Genomic DNA, 24,029 nt, shown 5'->3' on the forward strand with positions numbered 1-24,029 from the left:
GAAAAATAAAAAATATGCACTTTTAAACCACAACTTCTCGTCTATCTACGGTCCTGTGATGCGCCAGCGTGACTTCATGTAATACGTCATCACGTCAAGAGGTCACGGATGACGTATGCGAAACTACGCCCCAGTGTGGAGAAAGAGGACCGTTCCAACATTGTTGTATGTCGAATGAAATTAATTAATGTCTTTGTGTCAGTTTATTGTTTAAAATGGTCTGCAAATGCACGTTTCATATATGTAACACGTGACCTTTTCACGGCATTGCGCAATTACTTGAGGTCGCACTGGCTCGCCACAGAACCGGAGATAGACGAGAAGTTGTGGTTTAAAAGTGCATATTTTGTATTTTTGATGACAATCGTTTCGCTAGATAAGACCCTTATGCCTTGTTTGGGATAGTTTAGAGTCCTTTGAAACTCAGTTGAAAAAAACTGTGTTGAGTTAAGTGTTAAGTGTTGGGGTCCATTAACGTACATTAAAATGAGAAAAATCCTGGAATGTTTTCCTCAAAAAACATAATTTCTTCTCAACTGAATAAAGAAAGACATCAACATTTTTAAGAAAATTGACTAATCCTTTAAGAGCAAACTCCAAGAATAGTAAAAACAAGGCATCCAGACACCGTCTTTCTTCTCAAAACCCAGTCCTATTTTTATAATCTCAGAAGGCATGGTGTGTACCAGTTAAAAAGGGGAATTCTTTCTTGGGATATATACAGCACCAATTCTTTGATCCAATTACAAGCCAGCTATATTTAGCATCTGTAACAGATGCTCAAATATTAATGAGACGTGAAACATAAGATAACCCAGTGGCTTTTTTTAAATAAACCTTAAAGGAGAGAATTTCTGCACAGCCTAACCAGCAGATAACAAGAATTTAATCAGTTTAGGAAGGAAAATCCGGTAACATCTTCGGATCCAGTGGTTCAATGCTACTGGGGATCCTTTAACGGAAATTTTAAGTCATATATATTCATGAGTTGGTCCCCGTTTACAGTTTAAAAGACTGCTGAAGTGATTATTGATTAGCTTTCGCAACAGATGCTATTACAGGCTACTATGTCCACCAAAAGTCTGGAAAGAGCTGCCAGCAAGCTTGAGCTTTCAAGGGATTCTCTTCGCATTTAAAGCGCACTCAGTCATTTTTGTTGTTAACATTGTGTCGGCCAACACGGCAACTGTCTTGGTCATACACTGACACCTAGAGGCACAGTTGAAGGGTCACTCACAAATTTAAAGAAATAGTATGAATAATCAAGCAAAAGTGTCCAATAACAGATAAGTTGGTCATGTGACCTCAACATGGCGACCCCCATGACATGAACCGCTCCATGTAAAATACCAAAAATTTGTTTGGCTTCTATGACTTAAGTCTTATATTTTTGACTATAAGTGCTCTCATGCCATAACTTTAACTATATGGAAAAATGACTGAATGCAACTTTATTTGCCTCCTTTGATATCTCTGATGGAAATACCTTAAACAGGCGTAGAATGTTGGCCACCATGATGGACACAGAACTAGCCGCAGCGCCTATCACACCAACGATCTTGTCCGGCTTGGAAAAAATTGGCTGCTCGCCGCTGGCGCACCGTACATCTGAAGAATCCCGCTCGATGAGTGCTTGTACAAACGTAAGCGACTGTTCCAGCGCGTAAGTGTCGCGTGAGCAGGTGTCCAAGATGCGCGCCCCCAGCGTTACGTTGGGCAGCAGGTCGGGGTCTTTGTTGATAAGGTCGATAGCGAATAGCATGGCCTCTAATCGATGAATCCCCTTCTCTTTCTTCAATTCCCCACACGGGGCGCCATGCTCGCCTCGCGCATGCACCGGGAAAAGACCTCCCAGGATGATGTCACCGTCCAGTCGAATAGAATGGGCATACTCAGGAGCAGGGGGTGTCAAGGGATCAGCGCGCTGGCCGACAGAACTGGCCAGCCCCGTCAGCAAAAGAAAACCGCCATACCATTCTAAGACCCTCACCATGGCGGCATAGGGCTATGAGAGGAACCAGATAAGCAAGCAGCAATGGGGTAGCAGTGTGTCAAAGAGTTAAAGTGGTGGGAAGCCAGCTGGGAGCATTGACTGCAGCAGGTCATCAGTGCTCCTCACTGGAGCCACTGTGTAGCAGATATTGGAATCCAACAAGGAGAAAAGCATTGGGTTTGTATGGTTGGGTCTTGGAATTTTGTACTTTTTTGTGGGCAAATATTTAAACGTACTTAACGGACAAAAATAGTGGAATATGGGTGATCACATAGTTCCTAGCATTCACTTACAGAGGTCACAGCCCATGGGAATCCTACGAGAAAGGAAAGAGCAGAAGAATACGCTTTCATCAACAAAGACCAGACACATTATTTATTAGAACACAGACATGCGGCACAGCCTCTTAGTGAGAAAAAATGTGATCAATTTGCTGAAACAAATCTGACAATTTACTCTAAAGCATGCATATGTTTCTGGATAAAAGTACACGTTATAATTTTCTATTTTATAAAATAAGTCATCTTTTCAAAAGGGATAGACACATGCACATACAAAAGCTTTGTTGCCAATCAATTATTTTCTAAACCTTAGTGCTCACAAATGCCTTTAATGAATATGTACTTGCATCTTCTCTCAGTCAATGCTGACCGGAATCATTTAAATCAATACAGTCCAGTACAAGACACAAAAAGAAAGCATACAAAACAACCATAACAAAATAATACATATCCATCTTTCAGTCATTTTAAATTGATTCCTTCATTTCAATGAGAATTAGGTACTTCTAAAGTCCAAATGCATTGTAATGATTGTTGCAATCTTAAATTAAAGCAAACACGATTTTGCATACCTAAAAAATGTGAACAGATTATAAAAAGTCCGAAAGAACAGCCAATGATGTTGCATAAGAACTCGCATCAATGCATCATCTTTTTGTGATGAAGAAATAGCTTTGGACATACTGTTCACGTCACTGCTGTTATTACTGATATTGCATGAAACTTTAAAACATTTTGACATGCACCTGTTCTCTTTAACACTCGTGACATTGCCATAAAACGCAGTTGTTTATAAAAAAAAATAATGAGCATCACATCGCAATTTAAACACACCAGTTCCTGTCAAACTGCATTGCAACAATGAAACAATTACAAAACGCATTCTTTCAGAATAGCTCGACTGCCTCAGTTGTTTTTGCAAAGATATGGAAATAATATGATCATTTTGCGTACCTGCAGGTGGCTGCGCTCGTGCTTCTATTGCCGCTCGCTTCCTCGCTCGCGCGCTGATCGCTTGACGCTTTGATGCTGCTGGGAGGGACACGGGGCTCACGAGCGCAAATACTCCCACTCCGTCATGATTGGTCCAATAATTTGGACGCTTTCTTCGCCATAAAGTCATCAACTGGAGTTCATCAGTCGCTAACAATGCATTGCAAGTAAAAAGGAGGATTTATTTACTAAAAATGCATTTTTAAATAGTCAGATTAAAGTAATGAGAATTTGACGTTTGTCATTACGTGCGGTGCTAAAACGCTCCCTCAGTAGCAGAAATCTATTAAGGTGTTTTACTGATATAAGCAGCACACAGCGGTATGCACACTGATCAGTTTGGTCTGCTGTAGGTTTGCTTGCAGAGATCGAGCGGTTTCTTTAGCCTGGTCTGGTTATTAGATTGCGCCATCTAGTGTGGATACAACGGAGCTACACATTCTAACATGAACAAATACAGGACATTATCGCAATGCATGCTTATTATTTATGTAAGTTAATTAGCTAAATGTCGTCAGATGACGCCACGCGCTACTACTCAGCATATTCATGACGCCTAGGGTCGTATTTGCATTCTGTCAAGTAAGTGTCGAAATGTATTTTACCTGTTGTACCACGGTATGTATCTGTTTTGGTACTTTCACTGCTCACTGTTTAAATATAGTCGACTAGTCGATATCATCTACACATTTTCAGTTTCTGTCGATGAAACGAGTAAAAATAGTGACTGAACGCGACCCACCCGTACAAAAAATAACCACGGTTTTATTGTGGTAAAATACCCATGTTTTTTGGTGTAGCCTATTGATTACTATCAGCAAAAACATGGTTATGGTTTAACTGTATGGTTTTTTGAAAACCATGTTTTTTTTTGTGGTTACAGTAACCATGTTTTTCGTTTAAACTGTAGTAAAACTATAGTTAATTTTCGTAAGGGCATTTAAAGGTATAGTTCACCCAAAAGTGAAAATTCTGTCATCATTTACTCACCTTCATTTTGTTACAAAACCTGTATAAATTTCTTTGTTTTAATGAACACGGAGGAAGATATTTTGGGGAAGGTGTGTAGCCGAGCATGAGCCCCATTCACTTCCATAGTATTCTTTTCCTACTGTGGAAGTGAGTGGGGCTCATGATCGGTTTGGTTCTGGACATTCCTCAAAATATCTTTCTTCGTATTCATCAGAAAAATGAAATTCATACAGGTTTGTAACAACATGAAAGTGTGAAAATGATGACGGAATTTTCATTTTTGGGTGAACTATCTCTGTAAGAGGTCAAAAAAGTGATACATCTAATAGCAAAGCTGGCAACACCGGTGAGGCAACAGAGATAAACAAAGATTGCCGAAACGGGCATTAACGTTATGTAACTTGAATTAAATGTTACCGCTCACATATACAGAGAACAGTTATTGGATAAACAGTGTCTTGTGATTTATGTGGTAGATAAAATAGGGTAAAATGCAAACACGCCTTGCCTACCAATCACTGACTTTACTTTCTCACTTTTAAGAAATTCAGCAATACCTCCGAGCTGTTCAAAAGAACTCCAGAGCTTTTGAGAAAACACACATGTAGTTTGTTTTGCTAAAGGTCATGTTGTAATACTTTATATTGAATAGCTCACGGATGCTTATCTTTTTGATGTACATCATGTTTAATCTTTACACTTGCATGTGTTCTTTATGTTGGTTTTATTTGTCATAACTCATAAAAAATGTTATGACTTTACGCATATGCCTCATATTACTCAATAGATATCACTCCAAAGTTTTTTGTCTACAAAAAACTAATAAAAGACCTAATGGAATTTGTTTTTTACTATAATTAATTTGCTTATTATAGTAAATGATTTTCAAATACAGAATGCGTGAAGGTTAGCATCTAAAATGTTTATATTGTTTTGAGTTCTTGACTTCTATGGAAAATAAATAAATTATAACTTATATGAGATATAGCCGTAAACTACAGTTATAAATAAAGTGATATAGATGTTTCTTTTTAATACATAGAGATTTAAAGAGCACCAATGGTCTGATTCATGATTTTACATTTCCTTTGGTGTTTTAGTCAGGCCTATAGTCACGTAATATTTTTAAATGCTTTTTCGTGATACTGTCACAAATTTCCGGGTTTTTTCGTGATCGTATCACGAATTTCTGTTTATGTGTCATTGTCACATATTGATTACTCAACTGTTTTGTTCTAATTTATCATTTTCGCTTTGGTTTAGGGTTAGATTTACATAAAATGACATCTTTACCCACACCCAACTCTAACCCTAACGCTAGGCAACAATGTTTTCAAATTTTGGAAATATAAAAAATAAATCAGAAAAAATAGTATAAAACCAATACTTCAAGTGACCTCCTAATGCAAACAACAAATCTAACCCTAAACCGAAGCGAAAATGGTATGGAAATAGGAAAAAGCAGTTCAGTAACCAATACATGACAATGACACATAAACAGAAATTTGTGATACGATCACAAAAAAACGTGGAAATTCGTGACAGTATCACAAAAAGAATCAAAAAATGACGTGACTATAGGTACATAATTTTGTGAGACTGGGTAGCGTAGGTCTTAGAACATGTTAAAGATGTGCAAAAAGTACAAACTCCAAAGTAAACGATGACGCGAGTTATCGTCTCCAACATAAATTTCTTTTCTTGGGACCGACATTATCATAATTCCTCCCGCTTCGGACTCACAGCCTGAAAGCTAACTCCTGTTAGCATTGCATTGGGCGCAAATCTTTCAAACGTGGTAAGGAGTGGCTGACGATAGAGGTATTCAGACCGCAACATACAGATTAGCTGGCCAATCAGGGATGCAGTGCTTTTCAAATCCATGGGTTTCAGGAAGAGAGTGAAATCTGGAGCTACAAAAATGTTACGGTATGTGGAAAAAGTTTTTTAACCATAAACATAAACGTTTTGGTTGTCACTTGTTCAATAAAAATGTGAGGAAAAATGTTTTTTTTTTATAGCCTTTAAAATGTTCTTTTTTGGAGTTCTTGTATAGCAGTAATGCAACGAACGCTTTTCAGAACTTTGTACATCCTGAAAAAAACATTTTGAAATCTTGATTTCAATAAGGAAAGTAATAAGAAAAAATACAGCTTAAACATCATTATTGATGCAAAGATGTGAAAGAACAACATACAAAAACTCAGACAAGGTTTTCTGAATCTTTATTTGGACAAAAAATTCCTACTGCAAGCAAGGTTATACCAGGATTTTGCAAATAAAAAGGAGTGCAGTACACCATCAGTAAGATTCTAGATTTTGGCTTTTCATAAAGTAGCCACAAACTAAGGGTTGATAAGCATTCTGCATGCACTCCAACTAAAACAAATGGTACTTGCAATTAACTTAGCTTCAGCTTAAATGCCAGTTACATCATTATAACTATTTGAAAGCAATAACGGGAGCCATCTACTAAAACTTGAAAATTATTTTCTTAACATCTTTAGTTATTAGTAGGCTACCAAACTAAGCAGATACAATAGCATTCTATTTCATTTTAGCCACAGTAGCAACCTTTAGTAAGACTAACACAAACTTTTTTAAGCCGTTAAAAAAACAAAATCTTGGTTTTTAAGTAAGACACATCCTGAGCAGCTTAATGTGTAGGCTTTGACTTAAAGGGTAGAAGAAATATGAGGGTAGATTTCTAACAAATTAGCAGCATTTCAATTCATAGTTGATTAGAGAGGTGATCACGCATCAAGAAAATATTAAGCAGTTACATTACTTTATCTACTTATGGTTAATAAACATTAGTTAGGCATGCTGTACATTTCTAGGAAGTTATACAGTCACCTCCTACTCTTTATACATGGGAGTCCTTTTATGAAACATTCCTTTTGTATTTTAGACTGTCGGAGAGATTAAAAAAAAAACAGTGGTATAATCTATATACAAATTAATATTGAAAGTTGATTAAGATGTTTAACAAGTTTAACACCAACAATAAACCAAATAAACTGATTTTGAACATCAAATGAGGATACATTTCTTTTTGGAGATTGGATAACATTAGTTTTGTAACAGCGCCATCTAGAGTAGAAAGTTGGAAACGCAATTTTTGGTGCAGTTCATGCTCGGTCCTTTAAGCAAAAGTTGTCCTCTGCTTTCTACTCCTAAGCTTGTCCATATCGCTCTCTTCTTTCACATGGAGATAACCCATCCATGGGATCCAGTGCAAATGTGCTATGTGTTCAGGGAAAAACTAATCTATTAGAAAGAAAGAAAAAGAATCAGTGTGAGTCAACTGGAATGATTTAAAAAAGGATATTTGTGTCCTTCAAAAAGGTATATGTTAAAAAACACAGTTCACTCAAAAGTAAAAATGCAATTATTATCAACCCTCATGTCTTTACAAATCTGACTTTTGTTATTGATGTGGAACACAAAAGATTAGTGATGGGGACTAGACCGCCTATGCCGAGTCGAGTCCTTTAGGAGTTGAAACCGAGTCGAGACAAAGACCATAAAAAAGTCAGGCCTACAGACTAAGCTAGATTGGAAATTGTTTAGAGGAGCAGTTTTAACCTCTTATAGCGGACTATGCTTTTACTATCATTTAAACACATGCGTCATCTTCTGCCTATTTTTCATAAATAAACGACTCTGATGCAAGTGTTTTAGCATTGCACCATGGGATGTCATTTTCAAATAATGCACGTCAACACTGCATTTTATTATTATCGTTATGTGTTGTGTTTTTTTTATTTGAATATTTAAAAAATGCGTTGGTCTTAAGGACTCGGTCTGAAATTACGAGTCCTTCTCTTCCCAATGTGGTCCGAGACGAGTCAAGACCGAGTCTTTGAAGGAACAAGTCCGAGACCAGTCTAGGACTCGAGAACTACATCAGTACAGAAGATGTTTAAAGTCCATGTAAAGTCTAATATTAAACGCGTTCTCAGTTTGTCACACCACAGAAAAATTTGTTATTAACCATACAGCCAAATTTGAATGTTTAAAAAAATGGAAAATCTTGGAAAAACAGGCAGGATTCTTTGCTTTCAAATGCTGATGTCCGATGTCAGTGCTGAAACCACGCCCACTCGTGGGAAAGCTGCTGTCTCTCTCAACTTTCAAATACAACCTGAATGGCGATTGTTTTAGGGGTGGGGCCATGCTTGGGGGCTCCGTTGTGTCATCAAGCCACCATTTTAGTAGGGCTCGATTTTTCGATGAATCTTTTTTTTACGTGGTCGATTTAAAATCGATTCTCAAAGGCCACGAATCCATTTTTTAAAAATGAAATAACCTGATCCTGTTTGATCAAGGAATTTGACTGTTTTGACTTTTCTTCAGCATACATTTTTCATCTTGCATCAAAATTGTATTGTATTTAACATAATTGTATGCATTTGAAAATTAGAGATGGGTTCTGGTTAATGTACACAAGTGTACCTAAAATAAAAAAGTGTACTATACAGGTTTGTGGCTCTTAAATTCTTTTTATTAATAACCCACTTGTAAACTTATGTTCACTGTTCTTTTTTATAAGTATAGTATTTGTATTTAATTCATTTAGTCGAATCAAGAATCGAGCATAAAAATCGTTCCGAGAATCGGAATCGAATGGAGAATTGATTTGATAGCTTGTGAAACGAAATTGAGTCGATCTGGAACATCTGAATCGATATCCAGCCCTACATTTTAGCCCCGCCCAATAATCCTGAACAATGTAATGTGGAAAAACTGTTTAATGTGTTACTCCACAATTCAGTACTACGTAGTTCACAGTCTTTGTAATGTGTTTCAGCAATACGTTTTTTTAACATTTGTAATAACAATTCTAAAATGACTTTACACAAACTTTAACGCAATACTGATGCATCTTATTTTTATACAATACATGCTTACAGTGCTCAAAGGCTATAAAGCTCCAACAAGAACAAAAAACCACGAAAGTACCATATTTCAAGTCACCCAAAACCATATGATAACAGGAACTGTAAGGAACTGAAATTTGGACTTCTTGTTCATGTTCCTCACCACTGCAGTTCTCAGAAGTCACTGAAACCAGTTATCTATCAGACATGTGAGACCCAATGGCATTAAAGGAATAGTTAATTTAAAAATGGAAATTGTTTACTCCCCCTCATTCTATTTTCGTTCTATGCGATTATCTTTTTTTAGACTAACACTATCAAAGATATATTAGAAAATATTAGACTGTTCCGAGCTTTATAATGGTAGTAAATGGTGCTTCTGATTTGAAGCCCAAAAAAGTATATCTATCCTTCACAGAAGTAATCCAGACGTGGGTTAATAAAGGCCTTCTGAAGGTAATTGGTTTGATTTTGTAAGAATAATATCAATATTTAAAACTTTACAAATTAAAATAACTAGCTTCCGATAACGATTAACGCAGTGCGTTTCCAGCGTATGACATAGCGCCTCATCTTTCTCGTCTCTTCTCCAGGCGGAGAAGAGACGAAGTCGGAGTCCATGATGTTTGAAAGCCAATGTTGATATTTGAAATCACCTAAACAAACACGTCCCTACCCCAATAGAATCTGGACCTTCTGTTGATAGACCCGCCCCACACATACGCAGCAAGGATGTTAGTTAGTAGACACGCTCCTTACTGCTGATTGGCTATAAGTGTGTTTTGGTAGTCGGCCCGTCTCCTTTTCCAAAGCGTTTTTCAAACATTGTGGACTCTGCCTTTAACCAGTATCACCAATAAACTTGTGAATGCTGCTCTGAATTGAATTGCATAACTACACAGAAAAGGACCTTACCAAATGAGGGCCTTTGATCGAGTGCTTCTTCCTTGTAGCTTGTTCCCACTTGTGATGGCGGTCTTATGTCTTCGTCTGTGCGTCTCAAGGTAGACCTTTTTGGCAAACGCGCGGCCACACATATCGCACGCGTGGAGGGAAAAGTTTTTCGTTACCCTAACCTCAGTGCACGACTCCTGGCTTCTGGTGATGGGCGTGCCCTTCATAAGATTATGACTCCGTGTGACGTGCGGGTTCTTGGACACTTGAAGAGGAGAATCGTGTTTGCCCGTGTTGAGCGCCGTGAGAGCAGAATTTTTTCGAGTATTGGGGGATGTTTGGGATTCTTGTTTCTTGGCTTTGAAAGACACTGCAGGATCTTGTATATGAACGTTTGGGGATGCCGGTGGCTCTTGCTCGTCGCTGTCCTGTCCGTCGTGCTTGTCACTCTCTCCCTCTTCCTTTATTTTCTTGTTGCTGCTCAGGATCGCCTCTGCAGGTTTCTTCACCGCCTGGTTCTCCAAAGCAGGCATGACCTTAGCCAGATAACGCGACGACTTCTTGTGAACCACAGTTATGTGTCGGATGACGTCACGCTTTCGCCGCGACTCGTATCTACAGATGGGGCAGCGGTAAAACTTGATGTAGATGCTGTCGGATCCGTCCGTGTGGAGCTCGGCGATGTGCTTGCTCAGGTTTTGACCGGTACTGAACTGACGTTTGCACAACCAGCAGAAGATCCTTCGAAAGTCAAAACTCCCCCCGTTGTTCTCCGTGGCTTTTGCTGTTTTGTTGTAGGAACCATGTTTCTTTGTGCTGCCCTTGTCTTTATTGTTGTGCTTCGTTTTGGATTTTTGTTTCGATAGACTGCGGTTGGCGGAAGAACCGTTTTCTAGAGTGTGTATCTTATGAACGATTCGCATGTGCCTCCTAAGCATTACTTGCGAGCTGTACTTCCTCTTGCACAGCTTGCAACGGCAGTTCGTCAGGTTGTTCTGCGTCTGCTCCTGCTTCGGAGGACAGCTGGCCGGCTTTGGTGCGGGGGGAGCGAGTAAAAGAGGTTGGCCGGGTCTCGTGGCGATTTCCGGTGTGATCGAGTCCCGCCTTAAGCCACGATGGACTTCGTCAAAGTGCCGACGAACGTTGGCTTTAGTGGCGAAGGACTTTTTGCACACAGGGCAGCTTTTTCCAGGAGATGGAGTTGGTTCAATGGGAGGAGAACACTTGTCCTTCACCACAGACAGGAGGCTGATTGGAACCGTGCGTGTCTCGGTGAACTTGCGCAACTCCTCCAGCTTCTGCCAGTGCACTTTGCGGCAATGGCGGCGAATGCTGCGCCTGGAGCAGAAATCTTTTCCGCAAAGGCAGCAAGAGATCGTCATCTCCTTTTTTTCAGAGGTGGCACTTTCTTCTTCCTCTTCCTCTCCTTCGGCCTGTTCATTATTTTCTGGCTCTTCCGAGCTTGGACCCTCTTTGGTGGGCACTTCTTCTGGTTCGTTTTCCATCTCCTCCTCAACATCTGACTGTTGGACCTTTTTGGGTGCCAAAATAGACTTGCGCCGATTTTTCTTCACAGGCACCGAGCTCTCAGCGCTTGAGGCAACGGTTGGGATTTCGGGTGCCTCGTGACCCTCTGACACATGCTGGAACACTGCATTAGGGTTGGTCTCAATGGCCTCCAGATGAATGACATGCTCTGTGCCGTCTTTCTGGGGATAGATGGCTTGAAGAAGTTCTTTGATGGCCTGGCTTTGCCCACCTTGTGAGGGATCTGAAAGAAATAATATGATCCATTACATTTTTAAAGTTTTGTGTCAAAGAGACATCCATTATTGTAACGTACATACTGAGTAGAGGGAAAAAAACAAGTAGATAGATGTACAGTAGTGACCAACAGTGATGTCATGACTTTGGACTGGCATCTCTCTTTATTCAAATATTTTGTTTTAATATAAAGATTTATCATTTAAGAATTTAGAAGAATTTAAGGAGGCTTGGCAAAAAACACTTTTTAAAAACATAGCCCAGGACTGACGACTACAAAATAGTAGTCAATGCATTCTTAATTACCTGTGAGCTTTTTGTTTTAATATATTCGCATAAAACTTGAGTGTTCTGTCCATTTTGTACCATACAACTCATCTTTGATGCTTTGATCTAACCCGAGGGGGCATTAAAATTAAACATTGAACAAATTACCCCCCAGACATCACTTTTGGCCCATAATGTACGTTATATATTTGGCAGATACTTTTAACCAAAATGAATTCAAGCTTTACAATTTTACACATAGGTGCAATTGAACTCATGACCTTGGTGTTGCTAGTTGAGGTAGTTGAATGCATGTACATACCATCCGACTGAGGTTGTCGTGAAAAGCAGTAGAATTCCTTGTGTGTGACCAGATTTGGTAGACCACGGAAAAGACTTCGACAGCGTTTGCACTCAAATATGGTGTCAACTTCCTTTAACAGCATGTTTTTGAGTTGAGCTGTGCCTGCACACATTAAGGCAAACACCTTTATCGTTAGACAATGACAACAGGGGTACTTCTGAAAATACAGGGCTCTAGACTAACTTTTTGCACTGGTTGCACTGGTGCGCCTAACATTTTTTCATAGGTGCACCAGCACAAAAGTTAGGTGCACCCTAATTTTTGACCGCATCGGATTTATAGTTCACCCAAAAATGAAAATTCTGTCATAATTTACTCACTCTCATGTTGTTACAAACCTGCACAAATGTCTTTGCTCTGGTGAACATTAATGAAAACACCCTGAGGAATGTTCGTAACCAAACCATTCACGAGCACCATTCACTTCCATAGTATTATTTTTTCCTACTATAGAAGTGAATGGGGATCATGCTTGGTCTGGTTACCAACATTCCTCAAAATATCTTGCTTCGTGTCCATCAGAACAATATGTATACAGGTTTGCAACAAAATGAGGGAGAGCCAATGATGACAGAATTTTAATTTTTGGGTGAATTGTCCCTTTAACACCGCTAGTTTAGCGCCCATGGTGGTTTAATACAGAATATAAACATGTAGGCTATTTTATAATTTTCATGTTGTCATTCCATTTTCCTTGTACGAGTCATGCACAGTCCTGTTTGATAACCCGCATCCGCCTGATTAAAATAACACTTGACACGTTATCCGACATCAGCATCAATTTATTTCATAACCGCTTGTTTGACATAAAGACTGCGACCGGCCGCACCGCAAATCGTGAAGTAAGCAGAAACCTTTAAAGATCTTCATGCAGAACATTGACAGAAATAAGCACAGGACCATGACTGGACAAATCATTTAATGTGAAACTTTGTGAGGGTCGGCAGATTGACAGCTGAGCGGTCACGCGCTGCGCTTATACCTTATAAATTGATGATATGATTGCAGTGATTCCAAAGGGATGTCCAAAAAAACTCAAGTAGAATGTTAAATGTTTAAAGTTGAATGTCTCTTTCTCGCTGCCCTGCTTAAACCCGCTCCGGTGATGGCATAATGCGCGATGAGCTTGCATCTTGCATTACCTTAAATTAGGCTACCTTAAATTATCATCGTCATACAAATAAAAGTAAAACAAGATTAAAAACTGTAATGGTGTACATTTATTTATGTAAAGCTACACTCACAATAAAAACAAAACATTGTGCTTTTTTAAATAGGTAAAAAAAAGTTTTTTTGTGCTGCATCGGATTAGGAGCACGTCACACAAAAATAAACTCATAGGCTACTTTTGAATTCGTTTTGTTAATTTGCTAATTATTTAAGTGAAACACATTTCATGTAGGCTTATTTATTTTATTATTTTTTTTCACCAAAGAAAGCGTAATCATCATGTTCTATTCATTTTAATGCTTTTTGTGCATAAACTAAGCCTTGGGGGGAATTATTTATAAATGAATCAACAACGCAAATCAAGGAATTAACTTATGTCTTTATTTAAGACAGTCTGGCAGGGCGGTAATATACAGCAAACACCGAAAAGTTAATTAGATTTGGAAGTAAGATTATGAAGAAAACAGCGGTCCTGACTCCTGGCTTTTTTCTATAAATTGGGCGCACGCATTGCTGTTCGGGGTTACGTTCAAATAATTTTCTTCAAAGGAATTATGCTCTGGCTCTGACTCGATTGTAAGAGGCTCATTACCTAATTCCGTCTTCGGGTTCGGACCAGGGCTGATGTGACGGGAGGTTGATGTCAGAGAGCATTGGTTATGATCTTCGGACGGATCAGGCATTAACTTTACATTCTTAACGAAAAAGTTATCAATCGTTCTTTTCCTCTTCTCTCATCATCCGCGGCTACATCCACTATGTTTATCTGACAGACCAAGGCTACTCACCTCTCTCTCTCTGACTGGAGCGCACACGCATTTTTAAACGTACACACACATAGATCTGGACCATATTTTTTCCCTCAAACGCCTGGTCGCACCAGTGCGACCTGATATTTTTTTAAGTCGCACCATTGAGAAATTAGGTCGCATGTGCGACCAAATTGGTCGCACTCTAGAGCCCTGAAATATATAAGTAATAAAGTGTTAGGTTATAGTGGTCATGCTGTGCTTGCAGTAAAATCTTACTGGTCCTGTATCCTACACTACATAATTATTAGAGCTGGGTATAAAATGTTCATTTTGCAGATTTTAAACAAATATCAGTTTAATGCACTGATATTCATTTTGGAAGCTATGGTTAAAAACTGTTAGTTTTGTGATTAGCTAGTATGTTTTGTATCATAAAGCCAAGTGTTCCATGGCTTTATAAGTTAAACATTTGATTTTTGTCAGTTTTGGAATCCATTCAGCTGATCTCCGGGTCCAGCGGTACCACTTTTAGCATAGCTTAGCTTAATCCATTGAATCTGATTAGACCATTTGCATCGCGTTAAAAAAATAACCATAACCAAAGAGTTACGATATTTTTCCTATTTAAAACTTGGCTATTCTGTAGTTACATCGTGTGCTAAGACCGACGGAAAATTAAAAGTTGCGATTTTCTAGGCCGATATGGCTAGGAACCATACTCTCGTTCTGGCGTAATAATCAAGGACTTTGCTGCCGTAACATGGCTGCAGGAGGCGCAATAATATTACGCAGTGTCTGAAAATAGCCCCCTTGGTAACTTTCAATAGCAGGGGACTATTTTCGGCCACTGCGTAATATCATCAGGGATTTGCATCTGAGCGCTTCATATTAAATATAAGGCAGGTCAGCACAGTAGTATTAACTCTCTCCCCACCATTGACGAGTTATGTCAATTAAGAGAAAACTTCCCTGCCAATGACGAGTTTTTACGGCAATCCATATTTCCGCTATTATCCAACAGGTGGCGCTCTTAACCAACTTATAAAACACTGAAGCATCCACTAATTCAAAAACAGTAAAAAACTCTGTGTATGTTTTAATCATCACTTTAAATCTGATCTCTAACAAAATACCTTTACAAAAATGCAATTATCTCTATTTTTTGCTTAAAATTATTTATTTTTTTTAACACAGAGGGTCTGTTCTTTCATTTGATATATTGTATGTTTATATATTTAAAGAAGACAATTTTCTGGAAGGAATTAAACTTTTGTGAAATTCATTAAAAAATGCTGGTGCTGGGTGGCAACTTTTTAAAAAAAAACTCTGGTGGGGAAATAGTTAAGTAATATAAAATATTTAATATTAAAAATATGTACTGTTTTTTATGTTCAAAAGAATTTAAATTAACTAACTAACTAACTAATTAAATTAAATTTTAATGAACTTCAAAACTAATCAAAACTGAATTGAAATCATATATATCAGAATCAAATAGTTAAACTAGTATAAATACCCATCTCTAATAACTGTATAATAAAAATCAATATATATATTTATTATACACTAGTCAACATTTAAAGTAAATCAAAAACTTTCATAATACCCATTCTTGTCTTAGGACAACTTTGTTAAACTTTTCTAATCCACTTTGAAATGTTGACTAGTGTATATTACACGTGTTTGACCGGTTACATCTTTCTTGCTCTGCGTAATTTGCTTTCAAAAAGGAGAGATAAATGACTTGTGGTGAAGAAACAGATCAAATGAAACGGATGAGCTTAATGATGACAGCTCTGGGTTCACAGTACCTGATCGAAAACACTCAATGATCTGAAGAATTCCTGACTTGGATGTCTGGAGCTGCTGTTGAAGCAGTGGTGGATCACCAGGCTCGATCGAACACACTAAATACAAACAAAACAACTATTTCAGATGCATTATGAGGAAAATCAGACTTTTATTCCACTATGTGGACAGGAGTTAAGTGCGTAAACCTGTTGTAGGAGCTAAGAGTGTGACTAAGAGTGCCATGGTAGTTAGTTAAGTTGATTTAGGTAGTTTAGAAAGGTACTTCAAACTATGTGCACTTAATTCCTGGCATGGACCCCATAAATGTCGCAATTTTAATCTGGATACGTCTCTGGCATCCACCTGCTTTATATATGCATTTTAATTTGAAAAGTCAGGTGTCACTCAAATTCTACAAGTGAGAGAGAGAGAGAGAGAGAGAGAGAGAGAGAGAGAGAGAAAGATTTCTCCAAAAATTAGTAGCATTTAGAGGCTTTTGCATGTGAGCTCCTCATATATAATCCTGATTTAATGTTTCCATCAAATGTTAATCCTGGAATGAACTCCGAAGCCAGTGTATGAGCCCATCTCTGCTTCAATACAACAGCCTGAATTTATTTATAATCATAAATTACTATAAAGGCGAACAGCACCAGGTCACTGAAATTATCAGCACTGCAGGACACAAATAACAACATGCTGCGCTAGTAATCTTATTCCAGCACTGCAAATAATGCAAAAATGTGACACGCTGGGATGAGATTGTCCTACATTTAACAACCAAGTCATCACACTTGAATTAAACTACACTGACAGATCCTTGCAATAACTTTTGATTTATTATTTTATAACCCAAAATAATTAATATGAAAACGACTGATCTATTTTTATAGATACTTTTCTGTATTCAATTCAACATTATTACAATAAATGATACTGAATGTCTACCTTTGGACAGCCTCCATGATGCTTTAAATGTTGCTTTTATTCGGCACAGATATTACCAAGAGATAACATATAACCAGATGTAATCCATGCAGTAAAATGACAGATACATCTGGACGGGTGGGTGATTCTCACGAAACCATTGAAACACCACGGCACTAATGATTTTAGCTTTAAAATGTGTAATATAGTAACATTAAAAAGCATCAGAATTAACACAATACTCTGTTCTACCTTGCACAATGTGTGATTTCAACATAAGAATTTATAATTGTAAATTTTATCTCATTTTCCGCTGAAATTCTCATTACCGCAATGTGTCCAGCTGTGTTTGAACATGCGTTATGTTGTAATTTAATCAAATTAACACAAAAATATTAAGAAAAAAAATAAATGGATGTTTTGCTAGACTACTTTAGATGACAGAAAAAATATTTACTGAATATTCATGTATAATAATAATGAAGAAAAATTAGGAAAATGATGTGTCCATGCCTGATGTTCTCATCCTCCGCAACACTTTTTGAGAACAGTTTAAGCACACATACAGAATTTTAATAAAGTTTGATTTTGAGTGACCAAGCACATGGACCAGTTACTTCAAGATGGCTACCAGGTAAGATCATTTTTTACAGTTAATTTGAAATATTGTCTTGTCAGAATGCTTACACGACATTTTGATTATCATTACCGCAACAGATGCTTATTAAATGTTAATTTAATTAATAGAAGCATAATACTTTGATTTTAAATGCATGTGCAGAATCTCCAAATTATGTTCTTTCAGGTTTGTCATGTCATTTTGAAAATATGTCAGTGTTGATGTTTTCTGAATGTTGCGGTAATGAGATTTTTTAGGACAAATTTTTTAAATTATGTTACAAAAAGTGTTAAATGATAAGTAAAAGTTTTTAAATGAATGTTCCCATTTACTCCAGACTTTGTTTTTTAATGTCTGGTGGGAAAAAAAAGTAAATTTAAGCAATTTTTACATTTTCATGCTTGACATTTTTAAAACCAAGTTTTCGTGAGAATCACCCGGGTAATGTTTTAAAATATTGAGTTTCTACCTGGAGTTTTTCCACAGGGCTCTTGAAGGGTTTGTGTCGTTTGGCAACAGCACTGCTGAAGTGTCTCCGTCTGACAGCATTTGTCACTAGTCAGGTTTCCCTGATCTTCAGTGTAACTCTCCTCCATCTCGGCTAGGCTTTAACAAACCTGGAGGACAAATAAAAAAGTTCAATGAATTTGTTCCCTTTAAAGCTATAGAAGAAGATGTATACATTTAACCTAAACATATTATTAATATTTTATGGGAATCAAACATTAGGTGTTGAGCTCCTAAAGGCCGACCTACAGGAACACATTTAATAAATTACTTTTATCTTAAGTCCAATGTCAACCCAGTATCACGAAATTATGTACCTTTAGTCATGTAATTTTTTTATTTTTTTCCATGACACTGTCATGTTTTTTCATGTTTTTACATGACCCACGCATTTCTGTTTACTTGTCATTGTCACGTATTGGTTACTCAACTGTTTTGTCCTTTTTCTTGCCATTGTAGCTTCGGTTTAGGGTTAGATTTACATAAGATGACATCCTTAACCAAACCCAACTTAAACTCTAACGCCAGGCGAAAAAAATCTGAAAATATAAAAAAAATCGGAAAAAATAGTATAAACCAATATTTGAAGTTACATCATAACGCTAACATCAAATCTAGCCCTAAACCGAAGCGACAATGGCTTGAAATAGGGAAAACCAGTTGAGCAAACAACACGCGACAATGACACGCAAACAGAAACGCGTGATACGGTCACAGTGTCGTGGAAAAGAATAAAAATATTATGTGACTATAGATACATAATTTCGTGATACAGGGTTGCCAATGTAGATCTTAAATACCTAGTAGGATTACTATCACCACAAAATCATACATAGACTCAGTAAATGAAATCAGAAACATCTGCTTTTAATAAGTCAACATGACTGTCACTTATTTGAATATTAACAATGATTTATGGATGTCACTGTCGCTGCGATTATTCATGTAATGATGCAAATTTCGTTCATTTTCTTTCACTGTGCTATTTATCAAGGAAACATTTTCAGTAAGTGTCATAATGTCTTGGTGCTAAAAAGGACAAAGCAATATTATGTAAATATTTTAATGCATCAAAGTTATCCCAAGAAAATGCGGAATGACAGAGCATTCTTAATCGTACACTCTAAAAAATGCTGGGTAAGTTTCAACCCAGTGCCAGCATTGGGTCAAAAAGAGACAAACCCAACCTCTTGGGTTGTAATTTAACCTATTCTGGGTTGTTTTTACCCAAAAAGCTGAGTTGTTTTAACCCAATATTGGCTCAAATATTTAAAAAATGGGTTAATTTAACCCAGCGGCTGGGTTCATCCCTTTTTGACCCAATGCTAGGTTACAAATTACCCAGCAAGAGACTTTACTGACTGAAAAAGTTACTATACAGATTTATGCAAGAAAACGAAAAAATGATGTCCAAATAAATATTTTGATCATAAATTATTTGTATGCATGTCTTTCACAAAATAATGAGTATATAAAATATGGCATTAAATACTAGCACCGAATGCATACATTAAGTAAGACTGTGGACCAGGATATAAGTCATGATGTATAAACACTTAAGAATTTTAAGAACTTTATATATTAATATGCATATATATATCCTTGGATATCTCCTTGGATTCCTGTTAGGGAGTACACTACCGGTCAAAAGTTTGGAATCACTTGACTGAAATACTGTATTTAAAAATCGTTTAATTTGAAGGTGTATATTTAAAAGCTTGAAATTACTTGTGTAGAGAAAAATATACTTGTGCTAAACATATTAATTTCCTTCATTAGAAATCTCAATTTTTTTTTTTAATGAATGACTCTGAATATAGAATATGGAAGAAACGACAGCCAATAACAGCCCATAATAGATGTGAAATTCTTCAACATTCTTTAAAATTCATCTCAGGGTGAAACCTCAAGAAGCTGCTTGATAAAATGCCATGAATTTGCAAATTCGATGCAAAGTGCCTACACTGCAGATGATAAAGATATCAGTTTTGATTTATTTTGGATGCTTTCAGTCACAACATAATCCCACAGTTACATTTGTGTTATGCCATAGTTTTGACAAGTTTACTATTATTTGGAAAAATAAAGAATGAAGTAATTCCATACTTATGTGTACTAGAACATAGATGGTCAACGCTAACACACAAGGTACAAAAGTTTGATTTCACTGTATCAATAAACTATATGTTTAAAGTGTCTTAACCATCAATCATCTTTTACGATTTTGCCATTTTAATGCCAAATTTAATATATGATTTCATAAAAGCTTCATAAAACAATTTAAAAAATAATCTTTACATTTATATACACTTTGTAAAAGTAACTACAGCACGACACAATTTGCAGAATTCATAATTTCACTGTTAAATACATGTTTTGTTCAAAAAGTGATTCATGTGGTAACATGTGGTAAGTTTAAATGGTTAAATAAAAAAAGAATAATACTGAATGAACCTTTCTGGTAACCAACTAAATTACCTATGGATTACGAAAACTAACCATGATTTCACTACTGTAACATAGTTTAACGGTGGTATTTGTAGTTAAACCAAAGCAATCTCACCTCAATAACAACAGTTTTACCATATGTAATAAAATGTTGATAAACCACATGGTTACTACACTTTTACTATAATAAACCATTTGAGGTTAGTTTCTTAAAAGTGTTAAAATAAAGTGAAAATATATCCTTAAGACAACAATTGCATATACAGTCTGTAAACAGTCACTACATCAACTATTGTTACCATGGTAATCTTATGTAGGTGTGTTATTGCGATTTAATTTACAACGATTGTTTACTATGTGATTGTTTTGTGTTAATTAGTAAAGTTAGATACTCGTAATAAATAAAATATGTTTTGCTGTAATACTGAAAGATATACACCTGACCGCACCATTAGCCTACATCCTACCCAAACATTAGCGAGGCAGGAAGTCGCAGACGGTGCACGAGAGAGCACGTGTCCGAACAACTGGATTAATGTACATAAACATGCTTTATAATACCACAATCACGCTTTATGTTGTCGTAATTCAGCTAATGGCAGGCAAATGTGTCTCGTACGATTTATATAACGAAAGGCAAATGAGTACGTCCCACGTATATCTCTGTGGACTCTCGTGCATTCATCGCGGTGCAAGTACTTTGAAAACTTCATTACAACTTGCGCGAAATAACCGATAAAACCGTCTAATTCAACGTGTATGCGTGAAAATGCACCACAGATTCATTTCGTTGCTACGTATAAACGGAGTACGTCTTCAAATGACCATCAGCACCAAAAGCATCAGAGACACTTTGGCCACGTGACCGGAAAAAAATAATCATTTAAAATGATAGGCACGCGATTCGTGCCAGTTCCTTTAGATGCGATTCAAACATATCAAAGTCGTTTTTATTACACCATACTTGAAATATTGAAAAATTCTCACCAAAGATCTAGACGTCTCCTAGTTGTTTTGAACCAATTCGTTGGTCGCATTACTTAACACGAAACTAAAACCTCATTTTAAATCACGATTTTACCAAATAATCCTGACATCCACACAGATATGAGAAGAAATCAACACTAAACGTTTATGAAATGTTCCTACTGAACTTAAATTCAGCAAGGCTCCACAAAAAGTCCCCATCAAAACACCCCACATGGGTCCAAACATTTGGGTGAAAGTGCCAAAGTTGACAAAAGTTTAGCACTGACAGACTATAAATCAATGTTGAAACGTCACGCTAAAAACAAGATGACGAGGACAGGCGTATAATGATCGCTTCAAGCGCGTCCAGGCCACAGCTTGTGATGAAAGATTGTGGATGCATGCGGGAACGCACGAAGCTAGTGGCAGGACGAGCATCACCAAGTCCACATTTGCTTATAATAGACGATCACACCACTAAAGAGAGTGTGTCACGAACAATCCATATCATCACATGAAAAACTCTATGGTTTGATTATTAATGACTATTTCTGTCCTTTCAGCCGCTTTAAAACCTGTTGGAAAGGGCAGGGTTCTTCGTTTGCGTTCTCCCCTATGCGCAATTCAGAGACGTCGTGGCGCATACGCAGTCCATTTGGCCAAACTGTTTCAAAATGTGAGCTCAGGTTATATTAGCGATGTGTCGCCGGGTTTTTTCAAATATTCAGGCTATTTAGCGTTTTTTTACGGCGCAATTTGCATCGCTCCATTATTCTGTAAATCTCTTTTACACGGTTACATTGTCAGGCCAAATCTCCTCTATTGCGGACCACAATGGGACAGATTAACTTGATGGAGAAGGAGAGCCCATGTGCAGAATGGAGCTTTAAAGCGGCATGAGAAGCCCACGCTCGCGGGCTGATTCTTACCAGGGAGCGAGTGCGGCGTAAAGGCGGGCTACGCGAGAGGCTGATACAAAGACGACGTTGCCAGTAACTTGCAGCGCTTTCCCAACATATAACCAACAAAATATACACCCGTGTCCGCACACGATGTAACACTAAACCCTCCTGAGAGGATTTGTACGAATACACGGCACGTCCGAATGATAAAGTGCTGCGCTTTGCGGCGCCGTGCCATCTTCCCGAAGCGGCTTTGGCGCACAGGTCTGGTGACCCTTCCGCCTTTACGCGTCCTCTCTTCTTCGGTATTTTGTTATGAAGTGCCACAATCGTTCCAAAACAGGCCCATAGACTTACCCTGTCGATGCGGACGGTCGGTATGAGCCCGGATCAACTCTAAATCTTATTTAAGCGCGCGGAACAAGTGCGTTTTCCCCGGTTGCACAGCCAGCACGAACGGTGACGCCATTTTCTGAGAAACAACCACGCTCGGGCAGGATAGGAAACGACACTGGTCCGCTGCACGATTCCGGGCCCGAGTGGGCAACTCGCGGCGTAAAAACACCCGCGATGTTGTCCTAGAGTTCTTACCTTTTGTAAAACAAAGCTCAAGGGGTGAAGTTTCGGGTTTGGATGGTGTGGCGCGGTCCCGAGGTTGTTTCTCTCGCGCTGACGCTGCCCTCTCGGAAGCTGCCTTTGTGCACCGTGAGGACCTCTCGACGGAGAAGCGGCTGTTGCGCAAAGGTGCAATGGATGTTCAAGACCACCAAAATGTGGCACCCGATGTTGTCGCCAGTTTAGTCCGAGCCCTCCCAACACGTACTACTAAGTGTGTAAAATTAACGGCCAGCTTTAATTTAACAGAGCAAAACGAAGCTTTTGCAAATGCACTGATCCAAATCGAAATTTCAGCCAACGGAACATTTTCTTGCTTTGGCACTTTAGACAGCTATTGAACTTATAAAAATATATTTAAAAATACTTTTCAGAAAATCCCAAATAAAGCACAGTGTATGTAGGCTATCTATTTCGCTCTGCAACTCGTTTATATTTAGTTTGTAATGGCAAAAACCTTTAGCATCGCGATTAACCCATTTGACAGTTCGCAATCTAAACACCATCGCAATTTACAAACATTAAAGCTGCTTAAACATAAAAGTACACTTTAGTTCATGTAAACCAGAGGATAAACTGTAAAAAGTTGCTTTGAATGGACATTTTAACTACTTGTTTTCGAGCACGCATGCTGTCACAACTTGGAACTGTTGCCACCACAATTAGCATGCCATTGTTCTTGTTATTGAATTGTTAATGTAAACAGTTTTACCTCCCTTCACCTCTCTGCAGCTCTCCCATTGAGGTTTTAGGCTACATAGAACAGAAAATTCCTCTTATTTCAGTTAATTCATACTTTACACAGTTAAGAAACATAGAAAAAAATGCAGGTGTGGGTTCCAAAATAGTTATGTAAAAATTTTGTAAATGTAAACTTTACAGTTTAAAACGATGAACAATATACAAAATTGAACAGGA

The 24,029-nt window shown here is 37.7% G+C and overlaps 2 protein-coding genes across 10 annotated transcripts in view; both read right to left on the reverse strand.

Moving 5' to 3' along the window:
- Positions 1–3,536, reverse strand: part of grm8b (glutamate receptor, metabotropic 8b) — a 176,881-nt gene extending 173,345 nt beyond the window's left edge. Inside the window, exons 1-2 of one of the 3 annotated variants that reach the window (XM_055192033.2) lie at positions 3,229–3,533; positions 1,487–2,309 (exon numbers count right to left, since the gene is read on the reverse strand). In XM_055192033.2, the coding sequence (XP_055048008.1) occupies positions 1,487–1,993 (507 nt within the window). In that variant the 5' untranslated portion in view covers positions 1,994–2,309; positions 3,229–3,533. Of the gene's footprint in view, positions 1–1,486; positions 2,310–3,228 lie in introns of all 3 variants that reach the window. The other 2 variants (XM_055192032.2, XM_055192034.2) reach the window with 2 other exon arrangements.
- Positions 3,537–6,460: 2,924 nt separating this feature from the next.
- znf800a (zinc finger protein 800a) lies at positions 6,461–23,321 on the reverse strand. 7 transcript variants are annotated; one of them, XM_055192675.2, is made up of 6 exons: positions 23,088–23,319; positions 18,140–18,287; positions 16,145–16,240; positions 12,370–12,513; positions 10,038–11,787; positions 6,461–7,509 (listed from the first exon to the last, which is right to left on the reverse strand). In XM_055192675.2, coding segments are annotated over exons 2-6 (2,118 nt in total). In that variant the 5' UTR covers positions 18,267–18,287; positions 23,088–23,319; the 3' UTR covers positions 6,461–7,508. The 7 variants fall into 7 exon arrangements, with proteins under 7 accessions (XP_055048650.2, XP_055048644.2, XP_055048645.2 ...); XM_055192669.2 differs by lacking the exon at positions 6,461–7,509 and having other exon boundaries at positions 10,034–11,787; positions 23,088–23,321; XM_055192670.2 differs by lacking the exons at positions 6,461–7,509; positions 23,088–23,319 and adding an exon at positions 22,854–23,032 and having other exon boundaries at positions 10,034–11,787.
- Positions 23,322–24,029: the final 708 nt, after the last annotated feature.

Source organism: Misgurnus anguillicaudatus, chromosome 6, assembly GCF_027580225.2.
Source record: "Misgurnus anguillicaudatus chromosome 6, ASM2758022v2, whole genome shotgun sequence".
Lineage (NCBI taxonomy): Eukaryota > Metazoa > Chordata > Actinopteri > Cypriniformes > Cobitidae > Misgurnus > Misgurnus anguillicaudatus.

What these genes read in the sequence shown, in the direction of transcription:
- znf800a (XM_055192669.2), bottom strand. Translation starts at nt 18,266, where the DNA reads ATGGAGGAGAGTTACACTGAAGATCAGGGAAACCTGACTAGTGACAAA. An exon ending in GCCCTGTGGAAAAACTCCAG is followed by an intron (nt 16,241 to 18,139) that starts GTAGAAACTCAA and finishes GTTTGTATTTAG; the next exon opens with TGTGTTCGATCGAGCCTGGT. An exon ending in CATTGAGTGTTTTCGATCAG is followed by an intron (nt 12,514 to 16,144) that starts GTACTGTGAACC and finishes TAATGTGTGCAG; the next exon opens with GCACAGCTCAACTCAAAAAC.